Source organism: Gossypium hirsutum, chromosome D01 (assembly GCF_007990345.1).
Source record: "Gossypium hirsutum isolate 1008001.06 chromosome D01, Gossypium_hirsutum_v2.1, whole genome shotgun sequence".
NCBI lineage: Eukaryota > Viridiplantae > Streptophyta > Magnoliopsida > Malvales > Malvaceae > Gossypium > Gossypium hirsutum.
The window spans coordinates 39,599,541-39,626,326 of record NC_053437.1 but is presented as its reverse complement, the minus strand read 5'-3'; the positions used below and the strand labels follow the sequence as shown (position 1 = coordinate 39,626,326).

General features: G+C 32.7%; 3 protein-coding genes and 2 long non-coding RNA genes across 11 annotated transcripts; 2 read left to right on the top strand and 3 right to left on the bottom strand.

Annotated features, from left to right (window-relative positions):
• The first annotated feature begins 401 nt into the window (after positions 1-401).
• On the top strand, positions 402-1,118 carry LOC107921955 (uncharacterized). The gene is made up of 2 exons (XR_001691158.1): positions 402-528; positions 842-1,118. It is a non-coding gene; the product is annotated as an uncharacterized lncRNA (long non-coding RNA).
• Positions 1,119-9,792: 8,674 nt separating this feature from the next.
• LOC107921154 (organelle RRM domain-containing protein 1, chloroplastic) lies at positions 9,793-12,117 on the bottom strand. The gene is made up of 4 exons (XM_016851027.2): positions 11,873-12,117; positions 10,628-10,696; positions 10,416-10,522; positions 9,793-10,150 (listed from the first exon to the last, which is right to left on the bottom strand). The coding sequence occupies exons 1-4, from the start codon at positions 12,018-12,020 to the stop codon at positions 10,010-10,012; spliced, it is 465 nt and encodes a 154-aa protein (XP_016706516.1). The 5' UTR covers positions 12,021-12,117; the 3' UTR covers positions 9,793-10,009.
• A 1,876-nt stretch (positions 12,118-13,993) lies between these two features.
• LOC107921429 (uncharacterized) lies at positions 13,994-21,336 on the bottom strand. Of its 5 annotated transcripts, none has more exons than XR_005909028.1 (3): positions 20,433-21,317; positions 14,484-14,567; positions 13,994-14,371 (listed from the first exon to the last, which is right to left on the bottom strand). XR_005909028.1 is itself a non-coding variant. In XM_041086517.1 (2 exons), exon 1 carries the CDS (start codon positions 21,074-21,076, stop codon positions 20,441-20,443), a length of 636 nt encoding a protein of 211 aa, XP_040942451.1. In that variant the 5' UTR covers positions 21,077-21,307; the 3' UTR covers positions 15,177-15,326; positions 20,433-20,440. The 5 variants fall into 5 exon arrangements, 2 of the variants coding, with proteins under 2 accessions (XP_040942451.1, XP_016706768.1); XR_005909029.1 differs by lacking the exons at positions 13,994-14,371; positions 14,484-14,567 and adding exons at positions 15,177-15,326; positions 16,539-16,611; XM_041086517.1 differs by lacking the exons at positions 13,994-14,371; positions 14,484-14,567 and adding an exon at positions 15,177-15,326 and having other exon boundaries at positions 20,433-21,307.
• Positions 21,337-21,422: 86 nt separating this feature from the next.
• LOC121213648 (uncharacterized) lies at positions 21,423-22,892 on the top strand. The gene is made up of 2 exons (XR_005909027.1): positions 21,423-21,953; positions 22,143-22,892. It is a non-coding gene; the product is annotated as an uncharacterized lncRNA (long non-coding RNA).
• A 1,319-nt stretch (positions 22,893-24,211) lies between these two features.
• LOC107921408 (uncharacterized) lies at positions 24,212-26,266 on the bottom strand. Of its 3 annotated transcripts, none has more exons than XM_016851262.2 (8): positions 26,126-26,266; positions 25,749-25,860; positions 25,466-25,592; positions 25,338-25,381; positions 25,115-25,231; positions 24,937-25,029; positions 24,762-24,868; positions 24,212-24,648 (listed from the first exon to the last, which is right to left on the bottom strand). In XM_016851262.2, the coding sequence occupies exons 2-8, from the start codon at positions 25,835-25,837 to the stop codon at positions 24,506-24,508; spliced, it is 720 nt and encodes a 239-aa protein (XP_016706751.1). In that variant the 5' UTR covers positions 25,838-25,860; positions 26,126-26,266; the 3' UTR covers positions 24,212-24,505. The 3 variants fall into 3 exon arrangements, with proteins under 3 accessions (XP_016706751.1, XP_016706750.1, XP_040942450.1); XM_016851261.2 differs by having other exon boundaries at positions 25,749-25,945; positions 26,126-26,264; XM_041086516.1 differs by having other exon boundaries at positions 25,749-25,948; positions 26,126-26,246.
• Positions 26,267-26,786: the final 520 nt, after the last annotated feature.

Below are 26,786 nucleotides of genomic sequence, written 5' to 3'. Positions count from 1 at the left end.
AATAAATAAGATTTAGCTAAAACGGAGGGCCATACTGTAGTGCGCGAATTATATGGGGGGCCAATTGGGAAATATCCCGCTTCCCCAAAACGCTACGCAGTAACGGACCAAATCGAAACGAAAATGAAATAAAAGGTTAGATTTAAAAATAGATAAAAGAACTAGATTGAAACACGCTAGAAAAGTAGAGGGACCCAAAGCGCAAATAGCCCGTTTGGCTTTAAGACGCGCGGATCCTTCGCCCACTGGGTCGGATCGTCGGGCTGGAGGCCAATCTAGGTCAGTACGGCGTCGTTTTGGAGCCATAGATCAGACTCCAAACGGCGCCGTTTAGACATCCTTTGAGAAACAAAAATAAAAGTAAAAAATAAAACCTAAAAACTACTCAGCCATCCACGAAAAACAAATAAAAAAAGAAATTCTTTGTTTCCCCTCTCCCCTTTGTGCGTCGTTCTCGGTCTAGAACCATGCAAGGTTCTTTCGGTAGCCGTGAAGTCGCCAAGAACGCCGACTGGGTCACCGAGGCAGGTAAACTCTCCCCTTACTTGTTTTCATTACATATTAAAAGAAAGCAGAATAAAAGAAAAAGAACAAAACTCAGGAAAAAGAGAAACAAATCTACCTTTTAGTGTTTTTTTTTTAGTTTTCTATTCTGATTTTTCATCCTCCGAAAATGATACAACTTTGGGGTTTTTATAACCCGAAAATAAAATAAAATAAAAATCAATACAATTTTTTTTGTTTTTTCTCTTATTTTCTTATTTTCTGCTTTTCTCTGTCGATTTCTGCCTCTTTTCGTTTTGTGGTTTGTTTTCTGCTGCGCTTTGTGAGTCTCTTGCAGGTACGGAGAGCAGAGGTGCGGACGTGGAGGTTTGGCACGAGCGGAGGAGTTGCGCGCGTAGGGAGTGGCTCGAGCTGCGGCGGCTGAGGCTCGTCCTAAAGACTTGTTTAGGGTTTAGGTTTTTCTTTGTTTTTGGGCTATTGAATATTGGGCCTGATTCTGGGCTTGTAATGTTGATTTGATTTATTGGGCTAGGCACTTAATTTTAATTTGGGCTTCTATTAGTTGGACTGTTTGGACATTTTAATTTGGTTTTATTTATTGTTTACTTATTTGATTTGGGCCGGGCGAATTTGGGCCTGTTACAGCTACTATTGGTGCTACTTCTTTATTCAACGTAGAAGGTACTGGGTTTGATTCTTGGACATGGAGGAAGCAAGTTCAAATTCGGGTTACAAAGATCCGAATTACCTAATAGACTAGAAACGAAGAACTCGTTATTAAAACCCAACAGTTAATAAAGATTCTGGGTAGTTGGATTTTTTCTGTTTGTTTCTTGAGAAAATATGACAGAACAAAAATATGGTTTTTTTTAGATTGCTTTCTTTTTAGCTTCTAGATTCTGGATTTATCTCTATTTTATATTTCAAAGTCTTGGATTCATCTTCTTTTTTGGATTTTCACATTCACCTTTTTTCTCTTCTTTCAGTTTCTGGGTAGTTAGATTTTTTTTTCTGTTTGTTTCCTGAGAAATTATGAGAAAGAACAAAAAATGGTAGAGGCAGGTAGCTACATTGGATTTTTATCTTCTTACTTTATAAGTTTCTAAGGAGTTAACGCTTTTTTTTGAAGAATTTAATTTTTTTCGCATTAAAATTCCAATTTCTAGCTTTATAAGAAATAATGATAATAAAAAAGCTTAAATGGCAGGCTTTAAAAAAACATAGGATTTTTTATGGCTCATACTTCATAGTAGTTAGAAGATAATAAAAATCTAGTAATCACATAAACAAATTGTCATTGTTGGTCGGAGAGCTCACTGAAGGAGGCCGGTGGTGGCCTAGCAGCTGTGTGTAAGCAGGGCGGCTAAGGTAGGAAAAAGAGAAAAAGAAAAGAAAAATAAAAAGAAAATGAGGGAAAATGGAAAAGAAAAAAAAGTTGCAAATAGCAGTCCACATGGTGGCGCACTAATGGCTAGCAAAAAAAGTAATGACGCTAGGCTCGAGTACCAATACAGTGGACAAAAAAAATTCAGGTATCAATTTGGGACAAAAATAACCATAAATACCAATTTGGGAGAAGTGGACAAGTTCAAGTACCAATTTTATATTTAACCCTAAATATAATTATACATGTGTGCAATATATAGACATTAAATGATGTTATATTAATGATTGTTTTAATAATTTGTGAGAATTGGTTCAAATCAAAACTTCATGTATAAATTTGCACATTAGACCAAATTTTATATAGTTTTGAGATTTATCCATTTTTTTACTAGAAAATTTATCACATATGCATGTGGAGACAACTTATTTAGAATATAGAGGTTTGTTTAAAAATAACATATAATAAACAATGAAACATAGGTTTGAAACTAATTAGTAATAATATAAGAAATATGTACAATGTTAAAATGAAAACAATAGATTAAATTGTGAGTAAAACGAAACTTATACACATAAATACATCAGATTAAGAATACTAAATAAATAAAATTATTTATTATGATGTTGTCATTATTCCTAAATTAGTGTCGAGTTAATATATGACACCAATTCAATTAAAATCTTTATTAATAAAATATTCTAGTCAACACAATAAAAATGTAACACCCTCAACCTGATCTGATTCACCGGATCCGGATCTTGGGTGCTACCATACATAACACTTCTATATCACTAAACTTTAGCGAACAACTCCATATTACAAACATATCCTAGTTTAAATTATATTCCAGGACAAAATTTTAACAAAACAATAAGGTATTTAAATAAATGTTATTATACAGAATGAATCGTTCTTAACTCAACTAATTGGCAAATACACCCTCCTACAATAACACTGTATGCATAATATTACATTACATCCCTTCCTTGGCGTAATCCTAACATCATCCCTACAGGCGAGTATCCAACAACTATACTTGAAACATAAAGTCAATATAAGTAAGTTCAAAGAACTTAGTGAGGATCGAAGCAATATACCTTGATGAATATTTAAATAACTGAAATATCATTTGTACAATCGACTCAATTGCTTCGTTCACTTGCTTTGGCGAATACCTTCACAGAATTAAAATTATGCTTATACGCCAATTATTACACTTTTCTTCTTATCAACTCTTAAACTTTTGAATTGAATCATAATATTTTCCTTTATCTTCGTAATCTTCCCTTGCCTATTATTCTAACAAGGGTCTTTTTATAGTCCAATACATATAGAACATATCCTCTCACATATACTTATTTCAGAATGTCTATTTACAGACACGAAACTTTGGCGAATACTTTTTCGTTTAGCGGGTAACTTTATAACTTATAAACCATCAATTCTCGATCTATTACTATTTAAATTAAGTCGTAGTACTTGATATTATTCGATGAAACATTTTCCAATATAAAATATTGATATATACCGAAGGATGAGAACTACTCAGATTCTATAATTCCAAGGTTATACCCAGTTTATTCAGATATGACGAATACTTTTTTAACACATGAATTTTCATTATTGTTTATAAACATCCTTTTTTATCTTGTACAAGTACTTTCAGATCCATTTCTCCCAGTTAACTTCAACTTTCCTCATCTAATCAAATTTATATTGTACTTAACATACTACAGTTCATCATTATTCCATACTTATGGAACAGAGCACGAAAAGGATTCAAACAGATTATGTTCTCAGGCTATACTCAGAATACTCTTTAGATGCAAACATACGAATTACGGAATACGCCATAAAGCCTTCATTCAGAATACACCATACAGGCAATCATACAAAGTACGCCATTAAGGTGAACCATTCAGAGTACGCCACAAAGGCGATCCATTCAAAGTATGTCATGGAAATGGACTTTTCCTTTAGAATTTCATATCATAATTCATGTTTATTGTCCCGACGAACTTCATCAATTACAACTGCAGTGACTCGACTCAGTTTACAAACTCTTCAAACACAGACACATCCCAGACCCCACATTTCATATCATTTATCATACTTCCAATGAAACTCACATTCAAGTAGACTAATTTATCTCTTAGCCTAATCATAATTTCAATACACAATTCTTCACGTATTTGGACTCATAAGATCTCATATCGAACACACATACCAACATCAGCAATCATTCATGTACTCAATCAATTTTAGCATACTCAGTCAATTTTAGCATAACTTCATTCATATAGTAGTATAAGTATCATATTCATATTATAATATCGAGGATTCCATTCATAGTTTGATCACTCTCATGTAGATGTACTTCAGTATGAATAGTATACATGCAAGAGTCAGAGTAGAAACTCAACCTGACATTCACCTATAGAAGCTTGAACTTCAGATCTCAACATCCCTCGTGAAACAACAACGACCACCACACTACTTACAGAGCATAAGGACACCATTAAAACTTATTCATATACCTCTTATCATTGTTTCAAGCACTGTCAATTCCCATGCAAAGTCTTAAACTTACATCTTATTGTTCGTGCACCTCTTACAAATTTACTCTTTCAGAATTTAACATGCAAAATGATAATACTTACCCAAAGATGAAGTAACCACTGATTAAATCCAAATTCTGAGCTTTCAATTTACAGAGGAAAAATTACCATTGAATCACAGTAGAGAAACCAGAGAACAGGATATTCAGGAAGAAGGAAAACTCCTCTCAATAACTTTTCCACCTACATATATAGCCTTAACTCATTGAAGTTCGACAAGTGTCACTTGAATTCAAAGTTTGTCCCACATAATGGTCTACAGATTTCTAAGAGAAACATAAATGAAAATCCAATATAATAAATATCAGACCAGTTCATCCAATTGATCCCCAACCAGAATCACTTAACAACTCAGGCAAACAAGGCGTAATATATCTTTGACACTAACTCAAGTCATAATTACCTTTTTTTTATTCTTCCTCTTCATATAGCAAAGTATTCCAAAATAAATATTTACTTCCAAACTAGACAATTTCTATACGCTCAATTTATATGCCAGAAGAGACAATTGGGCAGATAGCGCTTCACCGAACAGATGATTTTATGACTACTCGCCAAACCTTCAAACACGCCAAAACTGGGGTGTTACAGAAAAAATAAAAGCTTATATGTGCCAAAAGCCCTTAAGGAAATGAAAAAAAATTTAATTAAGCTCTTGAATTAAATTCGTACCCAATTAAGCTCTTGCCGTTAACTAGAATAATCAATTAAGCCCCTCCGATAACAGTTTCTGTCAATGACCACGTTGACGATTAAAATAAATCGACGGACCAATCAGATGGTGACACGTGGTGGCTTCTGATTTAATCTAATATTTTCTCATAAAAATGATTAAAAATCATAAAAAAATTATACAAAAGTAGAAAAAAATAAAAAAATAAATTAAATATTAAAAATAAAAATAAAAATATTAAAATTATATAACCTTATTAAAATGATAAAATATTATAAAAATATAAAATATTATAAATATAATAAAAATATAAAAATTCAAATAAGTTCTAATAAATTATAAAAAAAATAATGAAATTAATAAAACTTATTTTAAATATTAAAAAAACGTATTAGAATTCTTAAAAAATAATAAAAATGGTAAAAAAATATAAAAATATTAAAATTGATATAAACTTATAAAAATTATAAAAAAAATCATAAAAACTTGAATTAGATTGATTAGCTCGAAATCGGAAAAGGTACCAATCCGAGGAAAGCCATTAGACCGGTTGACCTAAGAACCGAGTGATTGAACTGATTTTTTTATTTTTAAATATATTTATCAAATCAAAATTTTATTATCCAACTATTAGCATATGTCAGAATGAAACATTCTAACCAATGTTTTCAAAACTAGACCGGTGGTCGAACCGATCATGCCACCAATTTGCTAATTCGACTGATCCATCCATTTCAATTAAATAAAATATTAAAAAATATTCAACCATTTGGTTCTCAAGTCAATTGATCTAATGGCTTTCTCTAAACCGATACCCTTGTGGCCTTGTCGATTTTAGTCTAATCGGTCCAATAGACTAATCCTGTCAAATTTAAGTTTTTATGATTTTTTTTAGTTTTTATAAGTTTCTATCAATTTTAATACTTTTTATAATCTTTTAATAATTTTTGTGATTTTTATAGAATTTTAATATGTTTTTTTATAAAATTCTAAATATTTTAAATATTTTTTATTGATTTTATAATTCATTATAAATTTTATATTTTTATAATATTTATAAATTTTATAAGTTTATATCAATTTTTATTTTTTCATATTTAATAAATTTTATGATTTTTTATTTTTTTAAATATTTTTAATCATTTTATGAAAAATATTAGATTAAACCAAAAGCTGTCACATGCCACCATCTGATTGACCTGTCAATTTAATTTAATGGTCAACTTGGTCAATGATGGAAACCATTAACGAAGGGGCTTAATTGATTATTTTAGTTAACAACATGAGCTTAATTGGGTGCAAGTTTATTACAGAGGCATAAGTGTTTTTTTTTTGTGCATTTTCTTAAGGGTTTTTTTTTGAAATATAAGCCAAAAATTAGAAAAAATAAAAGTTATTCAAATTTGTAATGGGCCACATGCTAGTCAGCTGCCTTTATTAAATAAAAGATAAATTCCACCAACAATCACTCAACTTTGGTGCAGCTGCCAAAACAGTTACTCAGGTTTCAATTCAGTCACTTAACTTTTGAAAAATGACAAATTGGTCACTATCGTTATCGAAAAGTGACAAATCAATGACCCACTAACATTTTTTGTTACAGACCTAACGGGACAGGTGACGTGGCCTTAACTAGCCATGTTGGATATGTCCACGGTGGAAACCCACCCAATTTAAGAAGAAATTAAAAAAAAACCCCTAATAACAGAAGAAGAAGAAGAAAAAGAGACTGTAAAATTGTTAAGGTTTTTTTCCCTATATTCTTCTTCTTCTTCCCTTAGTTGCTGTTATTGTGGATAAATTTCAACCTCCCTCAACACTTTATCCCTCAACACTTGAACAGCCAAATATATACTTCACTAATTTTTCCAAGGTTAAACTTTATCCCATAGAGAAACTTCTTCTTGAAATACTAAATCATAAAAAAAAACCTTTTCTGTCTAATTTTGGTCAATAACAATACATAAGTAACCAGGGTGTTGGGTTAGAAATCAATTTTAGGGTTCAAGATTGGTTGAAGGTTAAAAAATCGATTCAAAAATCGATTAACAGGGTTAAGGGTTAGAAACCAATTGGTATTTTTCATGTTAGAAACCAATTGGTATTTTTCATCTACAATTTGCATTTCACTTTGTTGTGAGATTTCTCACTTTAAGATTTCATCTTTTCCTCTTTCTGTTTCTGGGTTTTATTCAAAAATAATAAATTATTTGTCCTTTCTTGAGGAAGATCTGATTTTTTTTCTTCATTTCATGTAAAATTCAATACTGAAATGACATCTTTTTTGTGCTTAAACCCCTCTTCTCTATTTGGGATGCCAAAATCTACTGAACCTAAAGATGGGTCTGAATCCGATACAAATTTATTCAAGATCTGTACTTTTTTCTTATTTTGGCCATATCTAGCAAACCCCATTTATCGTCCCTTCAATGTGATTCTTGTGACGAGGTCACTTAGACCCTTGACAAGCATTCTAATGCTTGTTGCATTGGCTGCAACCTTAAGCTGTCAGATTGCTGATCCCCATTGCGGTGTCCTTACTATTTCAACTGAGTTAGAGCCAACTAGGGTCCTAATCCAACCCCCACAAACCCACATTTTTAACTCCACTTTGCCCAAGTTTTCATCTATTCATATAAGCGGAGCAAAATCCAAGCTTGAAAAAAAGCAACTATTGGAAAGGGACTCTCCTAGTCAAGGAAGGCAAAGGAACTTTAAAACTTCGAGGAGCTTCAGTCATCATTATGCCAAATCCAGAAATTCTAGTGGATTATTGGTATTATTCAGGTCCCCAAACTAGTGCAGCTTTCTATTTTTTTCTCTTCTTCTTCTTCTTCTCTTCTTTTTCTTTCTTCTTCTACTGCCTAAACCTTTTTTTTATAAAATACTGACTAAACCTTAAACCTTTTTTTTTGATAAAAATACTAACTAAACCTTAAATTGGTAATAAAAGGGGTTGTTTAAATTGGTGTTTAACGTCCAGCCGGTCGATTAATGATAGCTAGGAATCCATCAACTGCCATGTCACTTTTTCGTTATATCTGAAACAGAAAATGGTTAAAAGAACTGTTTTGTCATTTTCTGAAAGTTGAGTGACTAGATTGAAACCTGAGTGATTGTTTTGTCAGCTGCATCAAAGTTGAGTGATTGTTGGTGCAATTTACCCTTAAATAAAAAATGAAAGTTTAACCCATTGTACTTAGGCCTTGATCCAGCTAGACTTGTAAAATATTGATAGTATGTCTTTTTTTATTCAAGCTCAATTTTCCTTTTTTCATTCTTCTTATGCAATTGCTTCGAACTCCTTGAAACAGGCTTTTGAACAAAATTTTGAATTCAACCCTTAAGTTGTTTGGATCTTGATATTGTGATCGACTCACTTAGAAAACTCAAATCCGTCATGTTTTCTGAGTCTTTCTAATTGTCCAAGCTTGTGATGCTTGTACTAATACATGAAGATGAGAGGTGAAGAGTTATGATTTTAGTGAGCCGTATTTGTTGGTCAATCTGGAAAGAAAGGTGTAACATGGTGTTTCATCAGCAACAACCGCAACTTAATAATGTTGTTCAAAGGGCTCTGCATGCTTTTTTTTTTTGAAAGTTTTTAAGATTCTTGAGATGAATAAAGATGAGTAGCAGTCTAAGGAAAGAGTTGAATGTGAGTATTGAGAAAAGTCAAACGGGGAGTGGTTGAAAGTTAACTGTGATGGGGCTTTGATGTAAAATCCAAGTTGGTATACAGCCGGTAATAAAGGACTGTGAGGGTAAACTCATTGATGGTGTTGGGAAAAGTGTTGGTTTGCAAGGTCCTTTGGAAGTTGAAGCTATGGTAGTGGTTGAAGGGGTTTCTTTAGGGGTTAAAAGAGATTGTAAAAAGCTTGTGGTTGAGACAGAGAATGAGTTGGTATATGATAGGATTCTAGGATAAAACAACGGAGGATTGAGGCTATGGCTTGTGATATTGAGATGATAAGAAGTAAGTTTCAAGACCTTTGCTTTAGAAAGCTTAGTAGAAAAGCCAATTGGCTAGCAGATTGAGTGGCCACTCAATACAAGAAGGAGATGCGTGTAATAAAATTGGGTGAATCTAGACCTGTCCATGGCCGCCCGGCCCGACAACCCGCCCTAAATATGGGAAGGTTCGGGTAAAAATATAAGCTCAAAATATGAGCTTGGGCAAAAAAAACGAGGCCAATTTAAAAAATGGGCCGGGCTCGGGCTCAACTTTTTTGGCCCGAGCCCGGCCCGAATATAATAAATATATATTTTTTATTTTTATTTTTTAATTTTAAAATACTTTAAAAATATTTTTATTTTTATTTTTTATTTTTAAAATATATTTTTTTGTGTTTATTAAAAATCGGGCCAGGCCGGGCCGGGCTCAAACTTATTATTTTTTTCCTGAGCCGGGCCTAAGAGGAGGGCCGAAAATTTTTTCTGGGCCCGGCCCGGCCCATGGACAAGTCTAGGTGAATCAATCCCATCTCTTTTTGCTAACATTCTCAATAAAGATGGCCTCCCTGCTTCTCCAATTTGATGTTGGTTTGATGCTTTAAAATATTGAGTTTAAATGGTAATTAAATTCTACTTATACGATATATGTTAAGTTGTAGATTTAATTCACGCTCTTCAATTTGATTCTCAATTGTTTTTTGGTGAATTACAAGAAGAAAGCAAAGTCTTAACAGCAACGCAACTAGTGCGACTTTAACCCAGGTCACACCTAGGGCAATGAACATCCTAGCCATCAAGTCAACACACAATACTTAGTACAAGGACTAAAAGCATAATTTGACCTATATTTTCATTTGTTTGAGATGGATGCCACTAGTACCAGCAATCTGCCACATCATTCGATTGTTGTAACTGCTGCTTAGTAGTTGGAGGTCCTGATGTTTTAGGATATCCTCTGAACCTGTCTTTCCCAGGTTTCGCTATTTCGACGTATATCATCCTGCCATCAAATACCTGATAAACATATAGAATCCATATTAAAACCGATGTAGAAATATTGCCTGCATACCAAAGTTGAAAAGATTGAATTCCACCAGAGTTCTCAAGCTCGGTTGATAAAAGTAACTTCGATGAAATAAAAGTTGTAAACGGTGGAATTCTGCTTCACTCAATGGGATGAAAGAACCAATGCTAAGTTTAATATACAAATATTGGGTCATATTTCACTACTACAATATAGGAATAAGTTGGAAGTAAAGAAAGAAAGGCAATATAGAACCTGTTGATCCATGTTCTCTACAGCCAGCAAGGCATCATTCTGAGAAGTATATTGAATAAATGCATATCCTTTTGATCTTTTTGTGAAGTCATCCTTGGCAATACTAACTGTTATAGATAAGAGTATAGTTACTAGACTTTGAAGCTTAAATAACATTTAAGATGAAACATATCATCCATTCACTTCTTTGTTACAAAAGATGTCCCAATCACCTTCAGCTATTTGGCCAAAATTTTCAAATTCCTTCTGCAAACTGCTTTCTTTGGTAGAATATGGCAAATCTGCAGCAAAATACACCCAAAAGATGCCAAGATAAAAATGAGGGAAAGAAAAAAGAAAAGAACACAGCTCTAAAATACTAGATCAAAGAATATCTGATGGAGAAATTCATATAAGTTATCTTGCTTGTTATAGCATCAAATCAATCTGATTTGACCGAAATGAAGCTAGGAGTAAAACACAAATTTTAAGACTATTGATGGTTTTGCTTCAATTTCCCTTCTCAATAATGCATTGCATCACCATAGATAAATCCATACTAAGCTCTTTAGGGATATGATTGTTCAACATGTTTTGAACATGGGGTAAAAAATCAGCTTCCGACTTTTGGCCTACTTTAAATTAATAGAAAAACTCCTTTAGTCTCTTTAAATTAATGGATAGAAAACGAAACCTTTTTCCTTTAAAATATGAGGCAGCCGAAATAGTAATCACAGTTACAGCTTGGTCTGCATACTTGTCGGGTCTACATACTTGTCAACAGTGTTTCTTAAATTTGTTATGGCGTTGAACATATCATGGTCCCATAGGTTACGGTATCAATAGAACTCACATACTAAAGGAACCTCTTCTAGTCAAAGCATGGAGATTGATGCATATGACTACCAAAACACAAAGCAAGACATGCTTTCCAAGATAATATCAATGCTTTTCATTTTAATATATACATTCTTCAGCAGTCATCAATACAGGACCGGCCATCCTTCACTGTTCATGTATATCTCTTAAAGACAGTGATCTATGAGTGATACAAAGTAGTAAGCAAGAGCAAAATCACAAGGGTTTTCCCCTGTTGAACCACTTTTATTCCTAACCATTTTGCACAGATTTCATCATCAGAGGAACAAATAAAATCAATACCTTGCAGTGCATTTCTCAAATTGCAAAATTCAAAAAATCAAGAATCGATTTATCTCTTAGCACAAGGAGAACTTAACAAATGAAGTTACTTTATAGCTTTTTCAAGCATACCAATAGCACTCTCTCGAGTCTAAACCCTTAGAACACTGTCAACTGTAGTAAAATTAACGATCAGGGAAAGTGTTTTCGAAGACTAAAGAGGTCTATTCCCGATGGCATATAAATTGAAAAGAAAACCCATTTGAAGAGATAGTTATTAATATGAAAATTACAAGTAAAAACAGTGATAGTAAACAAAGAGAGAGAGGGGAGTTTACTTCTAACGAAGATTCTGCTTGCAAGAGGATAGTTAAAGAGCGAGGCTCTTAGGCTGAGGTTGAAGCTTTTATGGAATCGATATTTTAGGGAGATGGGAGAAGGGTAAGAAAGTGTTAGGGTTGTCGGCCACATGGAACTGCACTTCATCAAATCCACAGACTAAACCCCTCTCATTTTCATTGCAAAGGCAGTGCTTATGAGTTTCAACTCTCAAGCATCACAATCCGACAAACTAAAACGCTGCGTTCCAACAACTCTTCATCTAATCCTAATTAATATTTAGGGTCTGTTTGATTGTCAGTAAAATGTTTTCCGTAAAATAATTTCTGGAAAATATTTTACTTTTCTATAAAATAATTTACTAGAAAATATTTTCTGCTGTTTGGCAGATTTCTTGAAAATATTTTCCGGAAAAGTTATTTTTACATATATTAATATATATTAATAAATTTTTATATTTTAAATTGTTTTTACATATATTGCAATGATTTATTTATAATAATACTCAATTATTAAGCTACAATATTAATTGTTATAAATTGAAAAAAAACTAATATCAAATAAATTATTTGTAATTGTGTTAAAAAAATAAGTATTGAATAATTAAAAAAATAAGTTACTGGAAATCGATAAACAGAAGCAGTTTTCTACCGGAAATGAAGGAAGGAATGAATGAGGCGATAGAGAGGAGAGCACGGAAAATGTCTTACGGAAATTGAAAGGGTAAGACATTTTCCCTAAAATATAACCCATTTTCCCTTGTTTTGGAGTTCATTTTCCAAATGGAAAATGTTTTTCGTCAATCTAACGCTGGAAAAGTTGGAAATGATTTTCCAGAAAATCAATTCTGTCAATCAAACAGATTTTAGTGTTTTTTTAAGGATGATTGATGCTTACTTGTACTCTAATCCATCTTTTAACCATCGTTTTTTTTGAATAAAACGATAAACTTATCTTTTATTAGTTAGTTGTTATTCTTTTTATTTGTTATCTTCAATCTTTATATTTGATAAATTTTTATTAATTAAAATAATAAAAGTTTAATTGATTATAAAAAGTTTAATTTATTAGTTGAGTTTGCTCTAGAGCGACATGAACCAAACACAAAAAAGAAAAAAAATGTAATTATTTTCAATAGGAAAGTAATCTCTCTCAATAAAAGTTGACAAATATCATAATTCCCTAAAAATAAAATTTATTTTTAGATAATAAATTCCCAAAACTTTTTGGCAAAATAACGGTATATCAAACTTATGATTTTAACTCAATCGGTGCTATTTATCTATAGAGAGATGTATAAGAATCATGGTTGAACAAACCCTTATAAAATAATACTATTTAAAAAGAAAACACCCTCTAGTCTTCCTAAGAGTAGGGTGACAAACCCTCTTAATTTCCCCTTAGGCTTATCACCCCTCACATGCTATGTAAGGTAGATTGAGTCACTCATGTATTGTGTCAATTATATATGATTCCTAAACTTTGATCCAACACTTTATAATTTAATTTAACCCAATATTTATTATTTATTTATTAAAATAAATATTATTTATTCAATTAATTTAATTAATTAGATTAACTAATTAATTTCTCAATACAATTCTACTTCTGTTAAAGTTATAATCACTTTACAATAAAAGAATTCATGAGAAGATATATTTAATTTTCTTATTTAATAGATTCATAATGAAAAATTAATTTAATTTCATTTTTGAAGTTTAATTATTTAATTATAATTAATTAAATAATAATTCGAAAACCTTAAATTAATTAAGTCATTTTTGTACTAAGCGAGAAAACACATTCATTTGTGAATGTGATCCATTTATTTTACTTCATCATTTCATTCATTTCTATTAAATTGGTTCTACATGAAATTTATTTCTAATTTCAATGAGCTAGTGGAGGAACCGATTAAACATATATAATTAGAGCTTAAATAATCTATAACTATATTCCAACTTTTCGACTATTAATTATAAACTTATTTAGTTATGAAGTCATTCTACTACAATATCATGACTGAGTTCTTAATTACATACCATTACGAAAACTACTTAATAAGTGCTTGTTTAATAACCTTGCCATAAGTGTTACCCTCATAGGATATCCTTAATCTCTTCGGGATAAATTCATTCTCCCAATATAATCCTATTTTACCTCATGGTTGTAACACCCCATACCTAAACCGATTGTCATGTCCGAGCTCTAGGATGTTACATTCGTTGCCGGAGTAACTACAAATAATTACCATTCCATTTAACCTTTTGTTCACACTGTTAAAATTATTACACACTCATAACATGATTCACAAACTTATCCGAGTTTTATACGAGCTTACAAAAACTCTTTTACTAACCTAAAGTAGAATAAAGATTAAATTATAAAGTTTTAAAACTTTCAGGTTAACGTCGCCAATTTGGGGATTCTAGGTCACGACGTCACTCACTGTCTGATTTTCGTTGCGACGTGAAGGAGCTGATGCCGCGATGTGAATTCTATTTTCAAAAACATCAAACCAAAATATTAAACAACTAGACACTTTCTTTACTACTTCATTAATTCACCTATGTACATGCCATACTCTATACTGTAAAATTTATTTCATACCTTTTTTTTCTCCCAAGCTTTGATGATGTGATGAGATGTGTCGAGGTTACCACTTTGTACAAAAAATTCAATTTGATCTTTCACCTATGCATTGAAAAATAATGTGTTAAGGTTGTGAAAGTTTAGTAAGTACCCATGAATTTAAATCTTATTATTTCTTTAATTTAATTAATAGTAACAATATTACTAATATAATTTCATGAACATATCATTTATATCAAAAGATAATTCATTATATTTACCAAATTTACTAATACTTATGTAACAGCCCGTTTTCAGTGAAATCAGAACAGTGGTTTCAGACCACAAATACGAGATCAGAAGAAAATTTATTTTAATATTATTATATAGTCTATAGTATGATAGAAATATCGTATGAAAATTTCGTTAAGAAATTTTACCGTTTACATGCCTAGCTTGATAAAAAGAACTAAATTGCGTAAAGTGCAAAAGTTGAATTCTAATAACTAAATGTATTAAACAACTATAGAATTTTAAATTGAAGGTCCTTATATGGAAAATAGACTATTTAGAGTAGTTAGTAGATAATGATGATTATTCATCATTGGAATTTAGTAAATTATTAAGGTTAATTTTGGAAAGTAAATGATAAAATTGTAACACCCCCTAACCTTAAACCGTCGCCGAAACAGGGTTACGGAGCATTACCAGACATATTGGATAACTTATAACTAATTCACAAATAAATAACATACATAGCGTACTTTAATCAATACATCACCTAGATACATGCCACATTATCAAAAGAAAGGTACATCACTAAAATTTATCTGAGGTCAGGATTGCTCTGGATGCTGGACCGGACACTGGCTTTCTACTAACCTGCGCACGGAAACAACCGTACGCTGAGTATGGGTATACTCAGTGGTATTACCATAATTCAAATTTATAACATTAATCGATAAATTATATACATTTAATTTATGTCTACAATTATTCATTAATTTTCTCATACTTTAAATCAACTTGATAATTAATAACAATAAGCAATATTTCAAATCTTGTATTTAATTGTATTCATACCTTATTTCACTATCTCAATTCCATTGGATTTTTCACATCTCATTCCAATAGTTCATTTCAATTCATATACAATTCATTCAATTTATCACTATATTCAATATCAATTCCATTGCAATTTGTACTCACTAATATCATATAACAAAAATTTACTCTTAATCACATCATGAACTTTGGGTTCATATCTTCCAATCTCATATCTCGATTTCCAATTCACATATCAATTCACAATTTCACTTTCTCATTTCTTTCCATAGCTCAAACAATCACACTTATTCAAATTTTCTCATTTCAATTATTTACCCCTATTAACAAGACTCGGACCTTAGCGGATACACGGATCCAATCAAAGACACCAGAATGGCACCCAGTGCCTCATCGAATAGTTTGAAGTAATAGTTGACACCCAGTGTCTCATCGGCCAAGCCGAAGTAAGTTGGTACCCTGTACCTCATCGAATCTATTCGAAGTAACAGTATGACACTCAGTGTCTCATCGACTCAAGGTCGAAGTATCCCTGAACACTTCCAATCCTATGGCATGCCAACTATATCCGACTCATCCCAACTAGTTAATAGGGTATTCAAATAATTTTTCTATTTCAAATTCACTTTCGATTCAATCACAATTCAATTCAGATTCACTTCCCACTTTCTAATCAATATACAATTCAATACCAATACATATTTCAGATATTCACATTTAATCATACTTCGATTCAATTCAAACCACTTTTCAATCAATACACAATTCACATATTCACACATAATCATAATTTAAATCACTTTTATTCAATTCATGTTTTTAATTCATTTTCCAATCAAATTCAAATCACTAATTATTTTTTAATCAATATACATTTCAAATACTGACGTATTTTCTTCATTCAATTCAATTTGATTCAATCCAAATCACTATTATCATTTCAATTGCTTACCTAATTTTACTTACCATGCATTTTAATTAAAATATAACAATTAATAATAAATAGATTTAAACTATAATAATACAAACCGTGATTATTGTGTCTACACCTCGTCCACTTTTTCTTTTCCTTTCTTCGTGGATGCCTCGGGTGCGATATTAGCTACGAAAAATTAAGATAATTTTCGTAATCATTAATACAAAATTAATTTTTCATCTAATACTTGAATTTCTATTTTTTTTCATCTCAATTTTAATTTAATCCCTAACTAAATTCATTTATTTTTTTATCTCAATTCATACCTCATTTCTACTCAAATTTCAACTAAACTTAAACTTAACTATATAATTTTTATCATAAATCTCTAATTTCGAGATTCTTTCAATTTAGTCTGTAACACCCCTCACCCAAGACCGTTTTCGGAGTCGAGCATGAGGCGTTACTTGACTTAACTTAAAAGTTCGGGGCATAAAATTTAACTTTTGAAATTAATTTCACTATTCACAACAAAGCTGTCCACCTGTGCAGCAGTTACTAAATTAATTATAACTCGAGCTACAAAACTCGAAATTTAGATCCGTAAATTTTTCCTGAAACTAGACTCATATATATTTTTACCATAAATTTTTTAGAATTTTTGGTTCATCCAATTAGTACATTTTATTAGTTAAAGTCTCCCTTGTTTCACTGATCGACTGTCCTGACCTCTCGTCACTAAAATTTAATTATCTCATTGTATAGACTTCATATGGTGTTCTCACTTGTTTCTACAGAAAATAGACTCAATAAAGAATATATACATATAAATTACAACTTATAAATATATTTTTAAAATTTTTAATGATTTTCCAAAGTCAGAATAGGGGATTCCGAAAACCACTTTGACCATGTCTAACTAAAATGCAAATATCTCAGAATACATAATTCCTTTGTCTACACTGTTATTTTTCTATGAAAATAGACTCAATAAGATTTAATTCTATATCTCATCAACCCTCTAATTCATTTTCTACTATCCTTGGTGATTTTTCAAATTCACATCACTACTGCTGTCTCAAAACTGATTCACTACCAATTTTTAGGGCCTCGAAGGCTCGATTTGGCCTAAATGCATATGTTTGATAAGTTTTTAATAAGATTTATTTAATTAATGTAAAATTATTTTATTGAGATGTTTTGATGTTAAATGTTGTTCTGATTGTTCGGTAATGCTCTGTAACCCTAATTTGGTGACGGAGACGGTCCGCGAGATACATTCTGACGCTCTGTCCTTAACCTCATACTTTGCTTTAAGAACCTGAACCCATAATGCCTAAGTTTTGGTGACAAGATTAGAACCAAGTTTCATCATAAAATTTGAATTCTGGTCGCTGAGGTGCCGTAATCCAAACCCCCCCAACAATCTAGGTTGACAAATTATATCCCAACTCACTAAAGTCATTTTCCTTCTACCACCAGAAGATCCCCAAATTAAATTTCTCACCAATCTTTCAATTTCCTCACAGACGCCTTTTGGGACCATTAAGGACTACATGAGATAGTTAGGAATGTGGAGAAGGACCGATTGCGCAAGAGTGACCCTTCCAGCGAAGGAGAGTTTCTTAGCTTCCCAACTAGAAAGCTTTTTCCGAACTCTTTCATTCACAAAGTTAAGGGTACTTTTGGTAATCCTTTGATGAAGAAGGGGGACTCCCAGATAATGGTTGAGGTCATAGACATGTTGGAAACCGAGCATATTTGTAATCTTCCCCACTAAATCCTTCTTGACCCCTATAGAAAAAAGTACATTAGTTTTTTGGGCATTAACCTTGTGACCCGAAAAAACACAGAAACTTCCAAGAAAATTTTTAAAGAGTTTGTTATGTTTCAAATCTACTTTGCTGAAGATTACTAGGTTGTCAGCAAATAATAAGTGTGAAAGTGTAGGTCCCCATAGAGATAAACGAATGGGATTCTAGTCTCTAGAAGAGATGGCCAAATGAAAATCGTAGCCCAACCATTCCATGCACAACACGAACATATATGGGGAGAGGGGGCATCCTTGACAAATCCCTTTAACAGGTTTGAATATTTCGGAAGGGACTTTGTTCCATAACACTTGCATAGTAGACGTCGAGATGATAACTTGGATTAGGAAATTAGGGATAGCTGTAGCTCTAAGAGAGGCTTTTACAAAATCCAAATAAACACTGTCGTAAGCCTTCTCCAAATCAATTTTGACTGCCATCCATTCCACCGTGCCCTTACTTTTCATGGTATGTAGAACTTCTAGAGCGATAATTACATTATCAACAATACTTCCTGCAATAAACCTCGCTTGCTCTTGGCTAATGATCTTTGGGAAGACAACCTTGAACCTATTCGCTATGACCTTTATCACAAGTTTATATAAAACGGAACAAAGGCTTATCGGTCAGAATTGTGTGAAGCTTTCTAGATTTGCAACTTTAGGGGTAAGAACAATTAGGATACTATTTAGCTCCGAGTCAATACTGTTTCCCTAAAAAATCTTTCTAACCCAATTATAGATTGCTCCTCCAATAATATCCCACTACTTATGGAAAAACAAAGCGTGAAAGCCATCATTGCCTGGTGTTTTTAATGGTGCCATATCAAATAGTGCACTTTTGATCTCCTAATCTAGAACAGGTCTTTCAAGAAATTCAATAATCGAAGTTTCTAGTTGTGGGAAGCCACTTGGAGGTAAAATCCCCATAGGTTCAGGTATCTCACCATACAACTTTAGAAAAAACGCAATAACCTCCTATTTTAAAAATTCAGCTTCAAAAATTCAGTCACCATACAAGTTTCGTAGGGTCGTTATACTATTATATTTTCTTCTCTAAATTGTACACATATGAAAATATTTAGTATTACAGTTTCCCAAGTTTAACCAATCACATCTTTATTTCTACTTTCACGGTAACTTCTCATGATAGAGAACATTCTTTAGTTCCTCTCGAGTCTCTAATTCACGGTGAGCCAAATTAATAGAACCAAAAAAGTCCATTGCATGTTGAATACTTGCAAGTTTATGAATCAAATATTTTTTACGAGTACTAATATTCCCATAGACACATTTGTTCCAGTCCCTAAGCCTGAAAACTTGGGTACTCTAACCAATTCTTGGGAGATGCGTGAGAGAACTCGTCATGTCACCATCAAAACTCCAGTTATCTACAAGAAATTCCTGAAAACTTGGGTACTCTAACCAATTGGCTAAAAACCAAAAAGGCCTACCTTTAGGTAAAGATAAGCTCGGCCGTTGAACAAGTAAAATAGGCTTGTGGTCTGACTTAATTCTTGGGAGATGAGACAACATGAAATTAGGAAAGAAATTTATCCAAGCATCATTACCTAGAGCCCGATCAAGACACTCAAAAAGTGTACCCCGATGCCAAGTGAAAGGGAATCCCTTCAAACCCAAATCATGAACTTGAGTTGTACCCATAAAATCCCCAAAAAAGAGGGCACCTTTGACCAGCCACTTGACCGCCTTTCTTTTCCTCTGCCAATAGAATGGCGTTGAAATCCCCAATAGCCAACCAAGGGAAATGTCTTGAAGGGATAGATAACCTTAAATCCCTCCAAAGAAGTCTCCTTTTCTGTCTGTCTGGGCTACCATAAATGAAAACGATAAAAAACGGTCGTGACTGTAGTACAGACGAAATACGAGTCAAAATAAATTGTGGATGATTCCACATCACCTCAACATCAATGGACTCCTTCCATCCAAGCCAAATACTTCCCGAGAACCAACTGCTTCTACCCGGTGAGTTCTATCCAATCCTAATTTTTCAATGATAGAATCGGCTTCAAAACCACTGACTCTCGGTTCGAGCAAACTAAGAATATTCAGTTTAAATTCTTTGCTATATTCACGAAGAATTTGTGGAAATTTCGAATTTGCACAACCCTGCACATTTCAAGATAAAATAGATAAATTCATGGAAAAAATATTGAAAAAAATAAAACATACTTACTGTCGACCTTAGACGTCATTGCCCAGGCCCTCGATTTCTTTCGTAACTTTCTCTTTGGCATCTTGCCCATCCAACTTAAACGAGATAAGGTCGGCCTCCATCAACATAGACCCTGCAAGAGAGACTCGTGAACTCACCATTGCCTTGAATCGATTACTTGGCCCCTTGAGAGTTTTGTTACTTTTCCAATCACCCTTAGATCCCCTTGTTTTTCCTCCGCTGACCCGACCAATACCCGAATTAAAAGAAATCCCTGGATCGGAATTTTCATTAACGCCCTTCACCCCATCCATTTTCGAAATGGAAGTTCCTTGGAAAGTAACTGCTGTGTGGTTATTACTATCGAGCAAGGCTTCATTTATGGTAACCGCTATTGCTGCCACGTCTTCAAATGCTGGATTAAAATGGAGGGAGTTTGTATTGTTGAAACCAGCAGGAACAGAGAGCATCGATTTGCCCAAATCCACCGCTCCACGAGCGAAATTTCCAGCCGAAACGATAGCTACATATTTTTCCTGTTCAGAGACAGATTGGGCCTGTCCATCTTTTAAAGAGTCATCAATAAACCCGTTAGGCCTTGGTATACCACTAGTCCCTGCACTTTGTCCATTCTTAAGCACATATGAGGTGTTTGGGATGATCATTGGAGGTTTGGGCTTTTATGATGATCATTGGACCTGAACACATTTAAAGAAGAAAAAGTATTATTATTAATGTTAAAAGGGGTTCCCATTAACTTGTGACTAGAGATGTCCATGGGTCGGGCGGCCCGGTCCGGCTCGACTACCCGCCTGAAATATGGGAGGGTTCGAGTAAAAATATAGGTCCGAAATATAGGTTTAGGCAAAAAACGAGGCCAGTTTAAAAAACGGGCCGGGCCTTGGCACCACTTTTTTGGCCCGGTCTTGGCCCGAATGTAATAAAAATATATTTTTTATTTTTATTTTTTAATTTTAAAATATTTATAAAATACTTTTATTTTTATTTTTTATTTTTAAAATTATTTTTTGATGTTTATTAAAAAATGGGTCGGGCCAGGCCGGGCTCGGGCTTAGGATTTTATTCCCGGGCGGGCCTGGACAAAATTAGACTTTTTCCCCCTGCACATCTCTACCTGTGACCCAACATTAGACTTTTTCCCCCTGCTGTGTCTTTTCCAACATCAATGTTAATGATTTCTTCCCCTTGTTTATTCAAAGCCGAAAAGTTCTCCCCTTTCCCCAAATCACTCCCCCGATCTTCGATATTAAGGGATAAGGGATAAGGCATGAAATCTTGATCCCAAAATTCCCTCCCTGTTTCCAGTCTTTCCATGATTATTCTGCTCACGTGAGATGCGCATGATCCTCCTCTCCCCCAGCATTCAAGGGCCGAACTCGTCATTTCCGACCACTGACTCAGAGGCTGCTTGTGGATTTTTGATCGCCGGATCTTTACCTCCCATATTGTTATTTGTTGCTTGATAATGCAGGCAGACATCCTTGGAGTGACCATAACGACCACACGAAAAGCAAACAACCGGTAAACTTTCATACTCGATTCGTTGAAGATTTCCATTAACAATAACTTCTGAAATCAGTGGTTTCTCCAGATTTATATAGATTGCCATTCTCGCATAATGTCCTCTCGTTTGACTGTCTGTATTAAAATCTAATTTAGTTGCCTTTCCCACCATTCCCCCAATGTCCCATAAAATCTCTTTTTTTGTAGAGATAACTAGGCAGTCCTGGAAGCCTGATCCAAGCCAAAATGTTACTAGGATAGGGATTCTTCGGGTTGAAGTCGATTGTCCAAGGCTGGACCATTAAGTACTGTCCAAAGACAATCTATGGACCCTGTGATAAAACCTTCTTATAATCCTCGAATTCTGGAATTTTGCTAAAAAATAGCCATTTTCGATATCCATCATCTAAAAAGGTTGAGATGGTCTCTAAAGTCCATAAACCTTATTTTGTAGAGTTGTAAAACCAATATTCCTTCCCAATAACTTGAGAATCACGGAGGTGGACATGTCTTTGACTAATAATTTTTGAACTCTATCAGAAAAATCAATCGCAAGAATGCCATTGACTATCGATTTCTTGACATCACCTTCAAGAAGGGAATAAATTTCATCAGCAATGTTTGAATCACTACCTCCATTAGGAACAGTGGACCCTTTCTCTAGAACCATATCTTTCTAGGACAGAGTTGGTGCCGACGTTAAGTCAACAACCATCACGTCATCACTATTAGGCTCCGGATCCTTAAAACGAACCTTCTTGGTGTTTGGATCACTGGAGATATCATCCCTCTTTTCATTGCCTTCACAGAGAGAATCCATGGTCGTGATTATATCTAATTATTTAAGTTTGGAGTTGAAAGTGTAAATGTATAGATTGCAAAACTTTCACAGTTTTAGCTTTTCCATTGTTTTTTTGAAACAAAAAGAAATGAAGAGGATTTATTTTAGCAATTAAACAATGTCACATTTACTTTTGACATTTTTAATATTTATATTTATTTACGCTTTGAAAAAAAGAATTTATAAATGAGAAGAAAATTAAAAATAACTTTAAAAATGCACAGGAAGGGATTAAAGTGAAATTTACTGAAGAAAAAAAATTATTTTAAAATTATCATACATTGAAATGAATGAAAATCATGCTATATTTTTTTAAAAATAATTTAATTAAATTCTCTATTTTTAAAATTTCCTCAAATTTATTCAAAATGAAATCTTCAAATAACCTATATCTACTCAAGCTTTAATCTTTAGAGTTGTAAATACATATTATATATAATTTAGATTTTTAAGAGCTAAAAATATAATATATAAATAAATATTTAAAAAATATATAAATGAACCATTTACTCATAAGGCTCTCTTAAGAGCTAGTTTATATTATAAATAGATATAGATAATATTGAATTTGTTAGCTAGAATTTGGAAAAGGAAAAATATTCGTATCAGTGGAGTTTTTAAACTCCAAATACAAGGTTAGGTTAGAAATTGATAAGTGTCTTATAGAGTATAATAAAATTTTAAAAAATATATATTAAAAACACATGACAATTTTTGAAGGTTGTTTATGAAATAAAAAAAATATACTACTAATATATTAAATACTAACCCATTAGAAAAAAGAAAAAAAATCAAATAATGTAAAACATTACAAATGTCTAGGAATATCTAATTCGATAAAATAGATCAAAAAATTTTTTTTTTGACCTAAGAAATTTATAATTATCATCATTATAATATTATAATATTAAATTTATCTGCTTAAAACTTAATGCAAAATTAATATTATAAATGCTTAGAAATGTTTAATTAGATATATTGAATAAAAAATAACAAAGTAAAAGAATAAGACAACTTTGACTCTATTTATTTTCCTTAATTGTCACTTTTATCCCTATTTAATCCTATTTATTTTCATATTTCACGTAGTTCTCATGCTAAATAATCATTATTAACTCACATTTTCCTAATTTGGTCAATTTACATTTTGATCCTCATACTTTTCAAAATTTATGATCTGATCCTTTTACTACATTTTCACATTTACAATTTTCTACATTATTCCCATCTCAAATGTGAAATTAATTCTTTATAGTTCACTGAAGTCGATCCAAGAACAAAATCATTTATTGTACCAAGAATTTTTAGGACGTTACACGTGAAAATTTATGACTGGTTGAGTATTCTAGTTGGGGTTTTTTTAACGCCCAAAGGATTGAAACGGTGAATGGATGAAAGTTTTAGGGACTAAAATGGGCAAAAAGAAAAACAAAAGTGGTGAATCTTTTGCGGTTTATTTATTATCAAAAACCACACCAGAAGCAGTGAAGAACATTTCAGTTCGATAACTCATTGTCGAATACATACATACATGATTAAGATGAGACATTAAGCATTATATATTAAGGCACAACTTGAATGCACATTAAACATTTGTCAATAATATCAATTTGCAGATTTTTTTTGAGCATTTCTAGTGAAAGAAATCAACCCAACGAAAATCATCATACTATTCACCGATCATAATTAATCCCTCCAAGCAACTTGCACAAATCACCTACAAAATCAATCACTGCTCATCATCAACCTCAGTAATCCCCTCCAACAACAAATACTGAAACGCTATGGAGTACTTGGCTGTTTTTGTGCCCTTAGAGCTCCCACTTTCTGAGTACTTGTTATATTTCAAACATAAAGATCCAGAATCATCACCTTTACCGCAAAAACATTAAAAAAAAAAGAAAAAAGAAAAAAAGACTTAGTATATACATAAAGAAGTTACATGTGACGCAAAGGTTAAGTAAGATAAAAGTTGAAAACACAACCCTTGACTGTAAAAATGGTGCGAATCCACCTCTTGTAGATAAATAGCGACCTTGGAGAATCCCCATTGTGCGTATCAGATAATAAAAGCCTGCAAGGCCCTGTTTTACTGCACATATTTTAATATATCAGTATTTGCTATTAGCCCCAAAATGACGTGAGTTAAAAGATACGTACTTGGCAAAAATTATTGCATTGTGACACAAAGCTAGAGTCCGAACCATTGCCAAGTCTCTTCCACGAGGATTACCATATCTCTCTTGACAGCTCCTAATTAGTATTACTGATTATTAAGAAATGGATGGAATTGAAAAGAGATTTGAAAAATAGTCTGCTTCTGCTTGGACTTAAATACCTTTCATGGAAGAAATCTCCGAAATCATCAACAACAACTGCAATTGGAAACGTATCCTTAAGGTGAAATGCAGCGAAGTACTTCTTGATTCCCTCATCATCATCATCATTAATATATCTTCAAGAAATTAAAACAGCAGAATTCCAATATTCAATACACAATTAGCTATTCATAAACATTGTTTAATGTAATTAATTAAGTCGTTCCAAGGAAGGTCCCTCACTTCATTTTTATTCGCTTAAATATTTCACAACCTGGATCAATGCCCTGAAAATTTTGATATCCATAGGAAAAGTAAAACTTTAATCAGAATTACAAAATATAATAGTAGGTTGAGAGACGTATATATGCCTGGGCAAGGTAAGGGGGTTTGGTTTCCAGCCTTCGCCGGCTACATATGAAAAGCACTTTAGAATTGACATTGCTGCACTGTGATGCTGAGTTGACTGCAAACTGGAACAGCAATGAGGTCTTACCACTGCACAATTTACGATACCCATGAAATACCAACTAAGGAATAAGAATGATATGGGTGAAGAGTTGAGAGTGATTAGTACTGGTTACGCGTTTTACGTGTAGCCTACTATATGTTCGACGTAATTACAAGGAGACTTGTCTGGGACAAGAATTTTACCTGGAAGGGGGGCCCGACAGAAGTGTAATTGGGTCAGCTTCTTGCGGATGAAAATCTCCTTGTTTTGTGAAAAAGAAGCTCTCTAGCATGATGCAGCCGTAACTTAAACTCGCTGCTCGCACAGGGGTGTTTTACCGTGTTCAGTGAGTTGAGCAACACTGATAATTGCCATGCTAGACTTTTATACTTCTTTACAACTACTAACATGATACGCACCAAAAAACAGCCCAATAAACATACAAAAGGACTACACTTAAATGATAAAAAGATAAATTATTAACCTTGTTTAATTATTTTTTATTTATGTAATTCTAACACAATCATGAAACATGAATATGACATAAATATATAAAATATCATAAGAAATTGATATTTACCCTTGATCTGATTAATTCGGAAAATATTTCGTCATTTCAAAAGAGATTGTTCTTATGATGTTATGATTCCTAAAGTCCTAATTTGTATAGATTCACCAACCCCTCCTTTAATATTGGGGTAACCTTAAAAGAAGAAAAACTCTTCATTTCTTTTTATATAAAAAAAAGCTCTTTTGCATAAAGTGCACTAAATTAAATCTTTAGACTTGAGGATGCACCATTTTCCCGTCTGCCTCTTGGCATGCTCTCTTCCCGTTTTGGCACGTGTTTTTGGTTTTTCCAAATTTTTAAGATTTTCACTGTTTTTTTATGTTTTTGAGTAGTGTTTCTTTTAGGTTTTTTTTTCTAAGTTCTGATTTTGGTAGATTAGTGATCAAATACAATGGAGAGGGGTTTGGAAAATTTGAGTGTTGATGATAGGGAAGAGGACAGGTGGAATATTTCTAGAGGAGAAGAATCTCAGAAATCTCAGAATTCTCAGGAAAGTTTAATGGGGTTATAGACGGTCTTGCTTAAACCCAAACTCCTAGACAGAACTTCCTCTAATGTAATTTTTAGTCAAATAACAATTCCTATTTATACTATTAGCTGAAGGGCAAAATAGTAAAACACAGTGGCAAAAAGGTAAAACTGACATACAGTTTTCTAAAAATAGTTCAAA

Bases quoted from the DNA above. Each gene is read 5' to 3' on its own strand.
- LOC107921154 (XM_016851027.2), bottom strand. From the start codon at position 12,020: ATGAAGTGCAGTTCCATGTGGCCGACAACCCTAACACTTTCTTACCCT. The intron at 10,697-11,872 runs GTAAACTCCCCT...ATTTTGCTGCAG, and splicing joins AAGCAGAATCTTCGTTAGAA to ATTTGCCATATTCTACCAAA. The intron at 10,151-10,415 runs GTTCTATATTGC...TATGTTTATCAG, and splicing joins TAGAGAACATGGATCAACAG to GTATTTGATGGCAGGATGAT.
- LOC107921429 (XM_016851279.2), bottom strand. From the start codon at position 21,076: ATGATCATCCCAAACACCTCATATGTGCTTAAGAATGGACAAAGTGCA. The intron at 20,366-20,569 runs GTGAGTTCACGA...TGAAATGTGCAG, and splicing joins GTAATCGATTCAAGGCAATG to GGTTGTGCAAATTCGAAATT.
- LOC107921408 (XM_016851262.2), bottom strand. From the start codon at position 25,837: ATGCTAGAGAGCTTCTTTTTCACAAAACAAGGAGATTTTCATCCGCAA. The intron at 24,869-24,936 runs GTACGTATCTTT...AAATATGTGCAG, and splicing joins AATGCAATAATTTTTGCCAA to TAAAACAGGGCCTTGCAGGC. The intron at 24,649-24,761 runs GTTGTGTTTTCA...TTTGCGGTAAAG, and splicing joins CACCATTTTTACAGTCAAGG to GTGATGATTCTGGATCTTTA.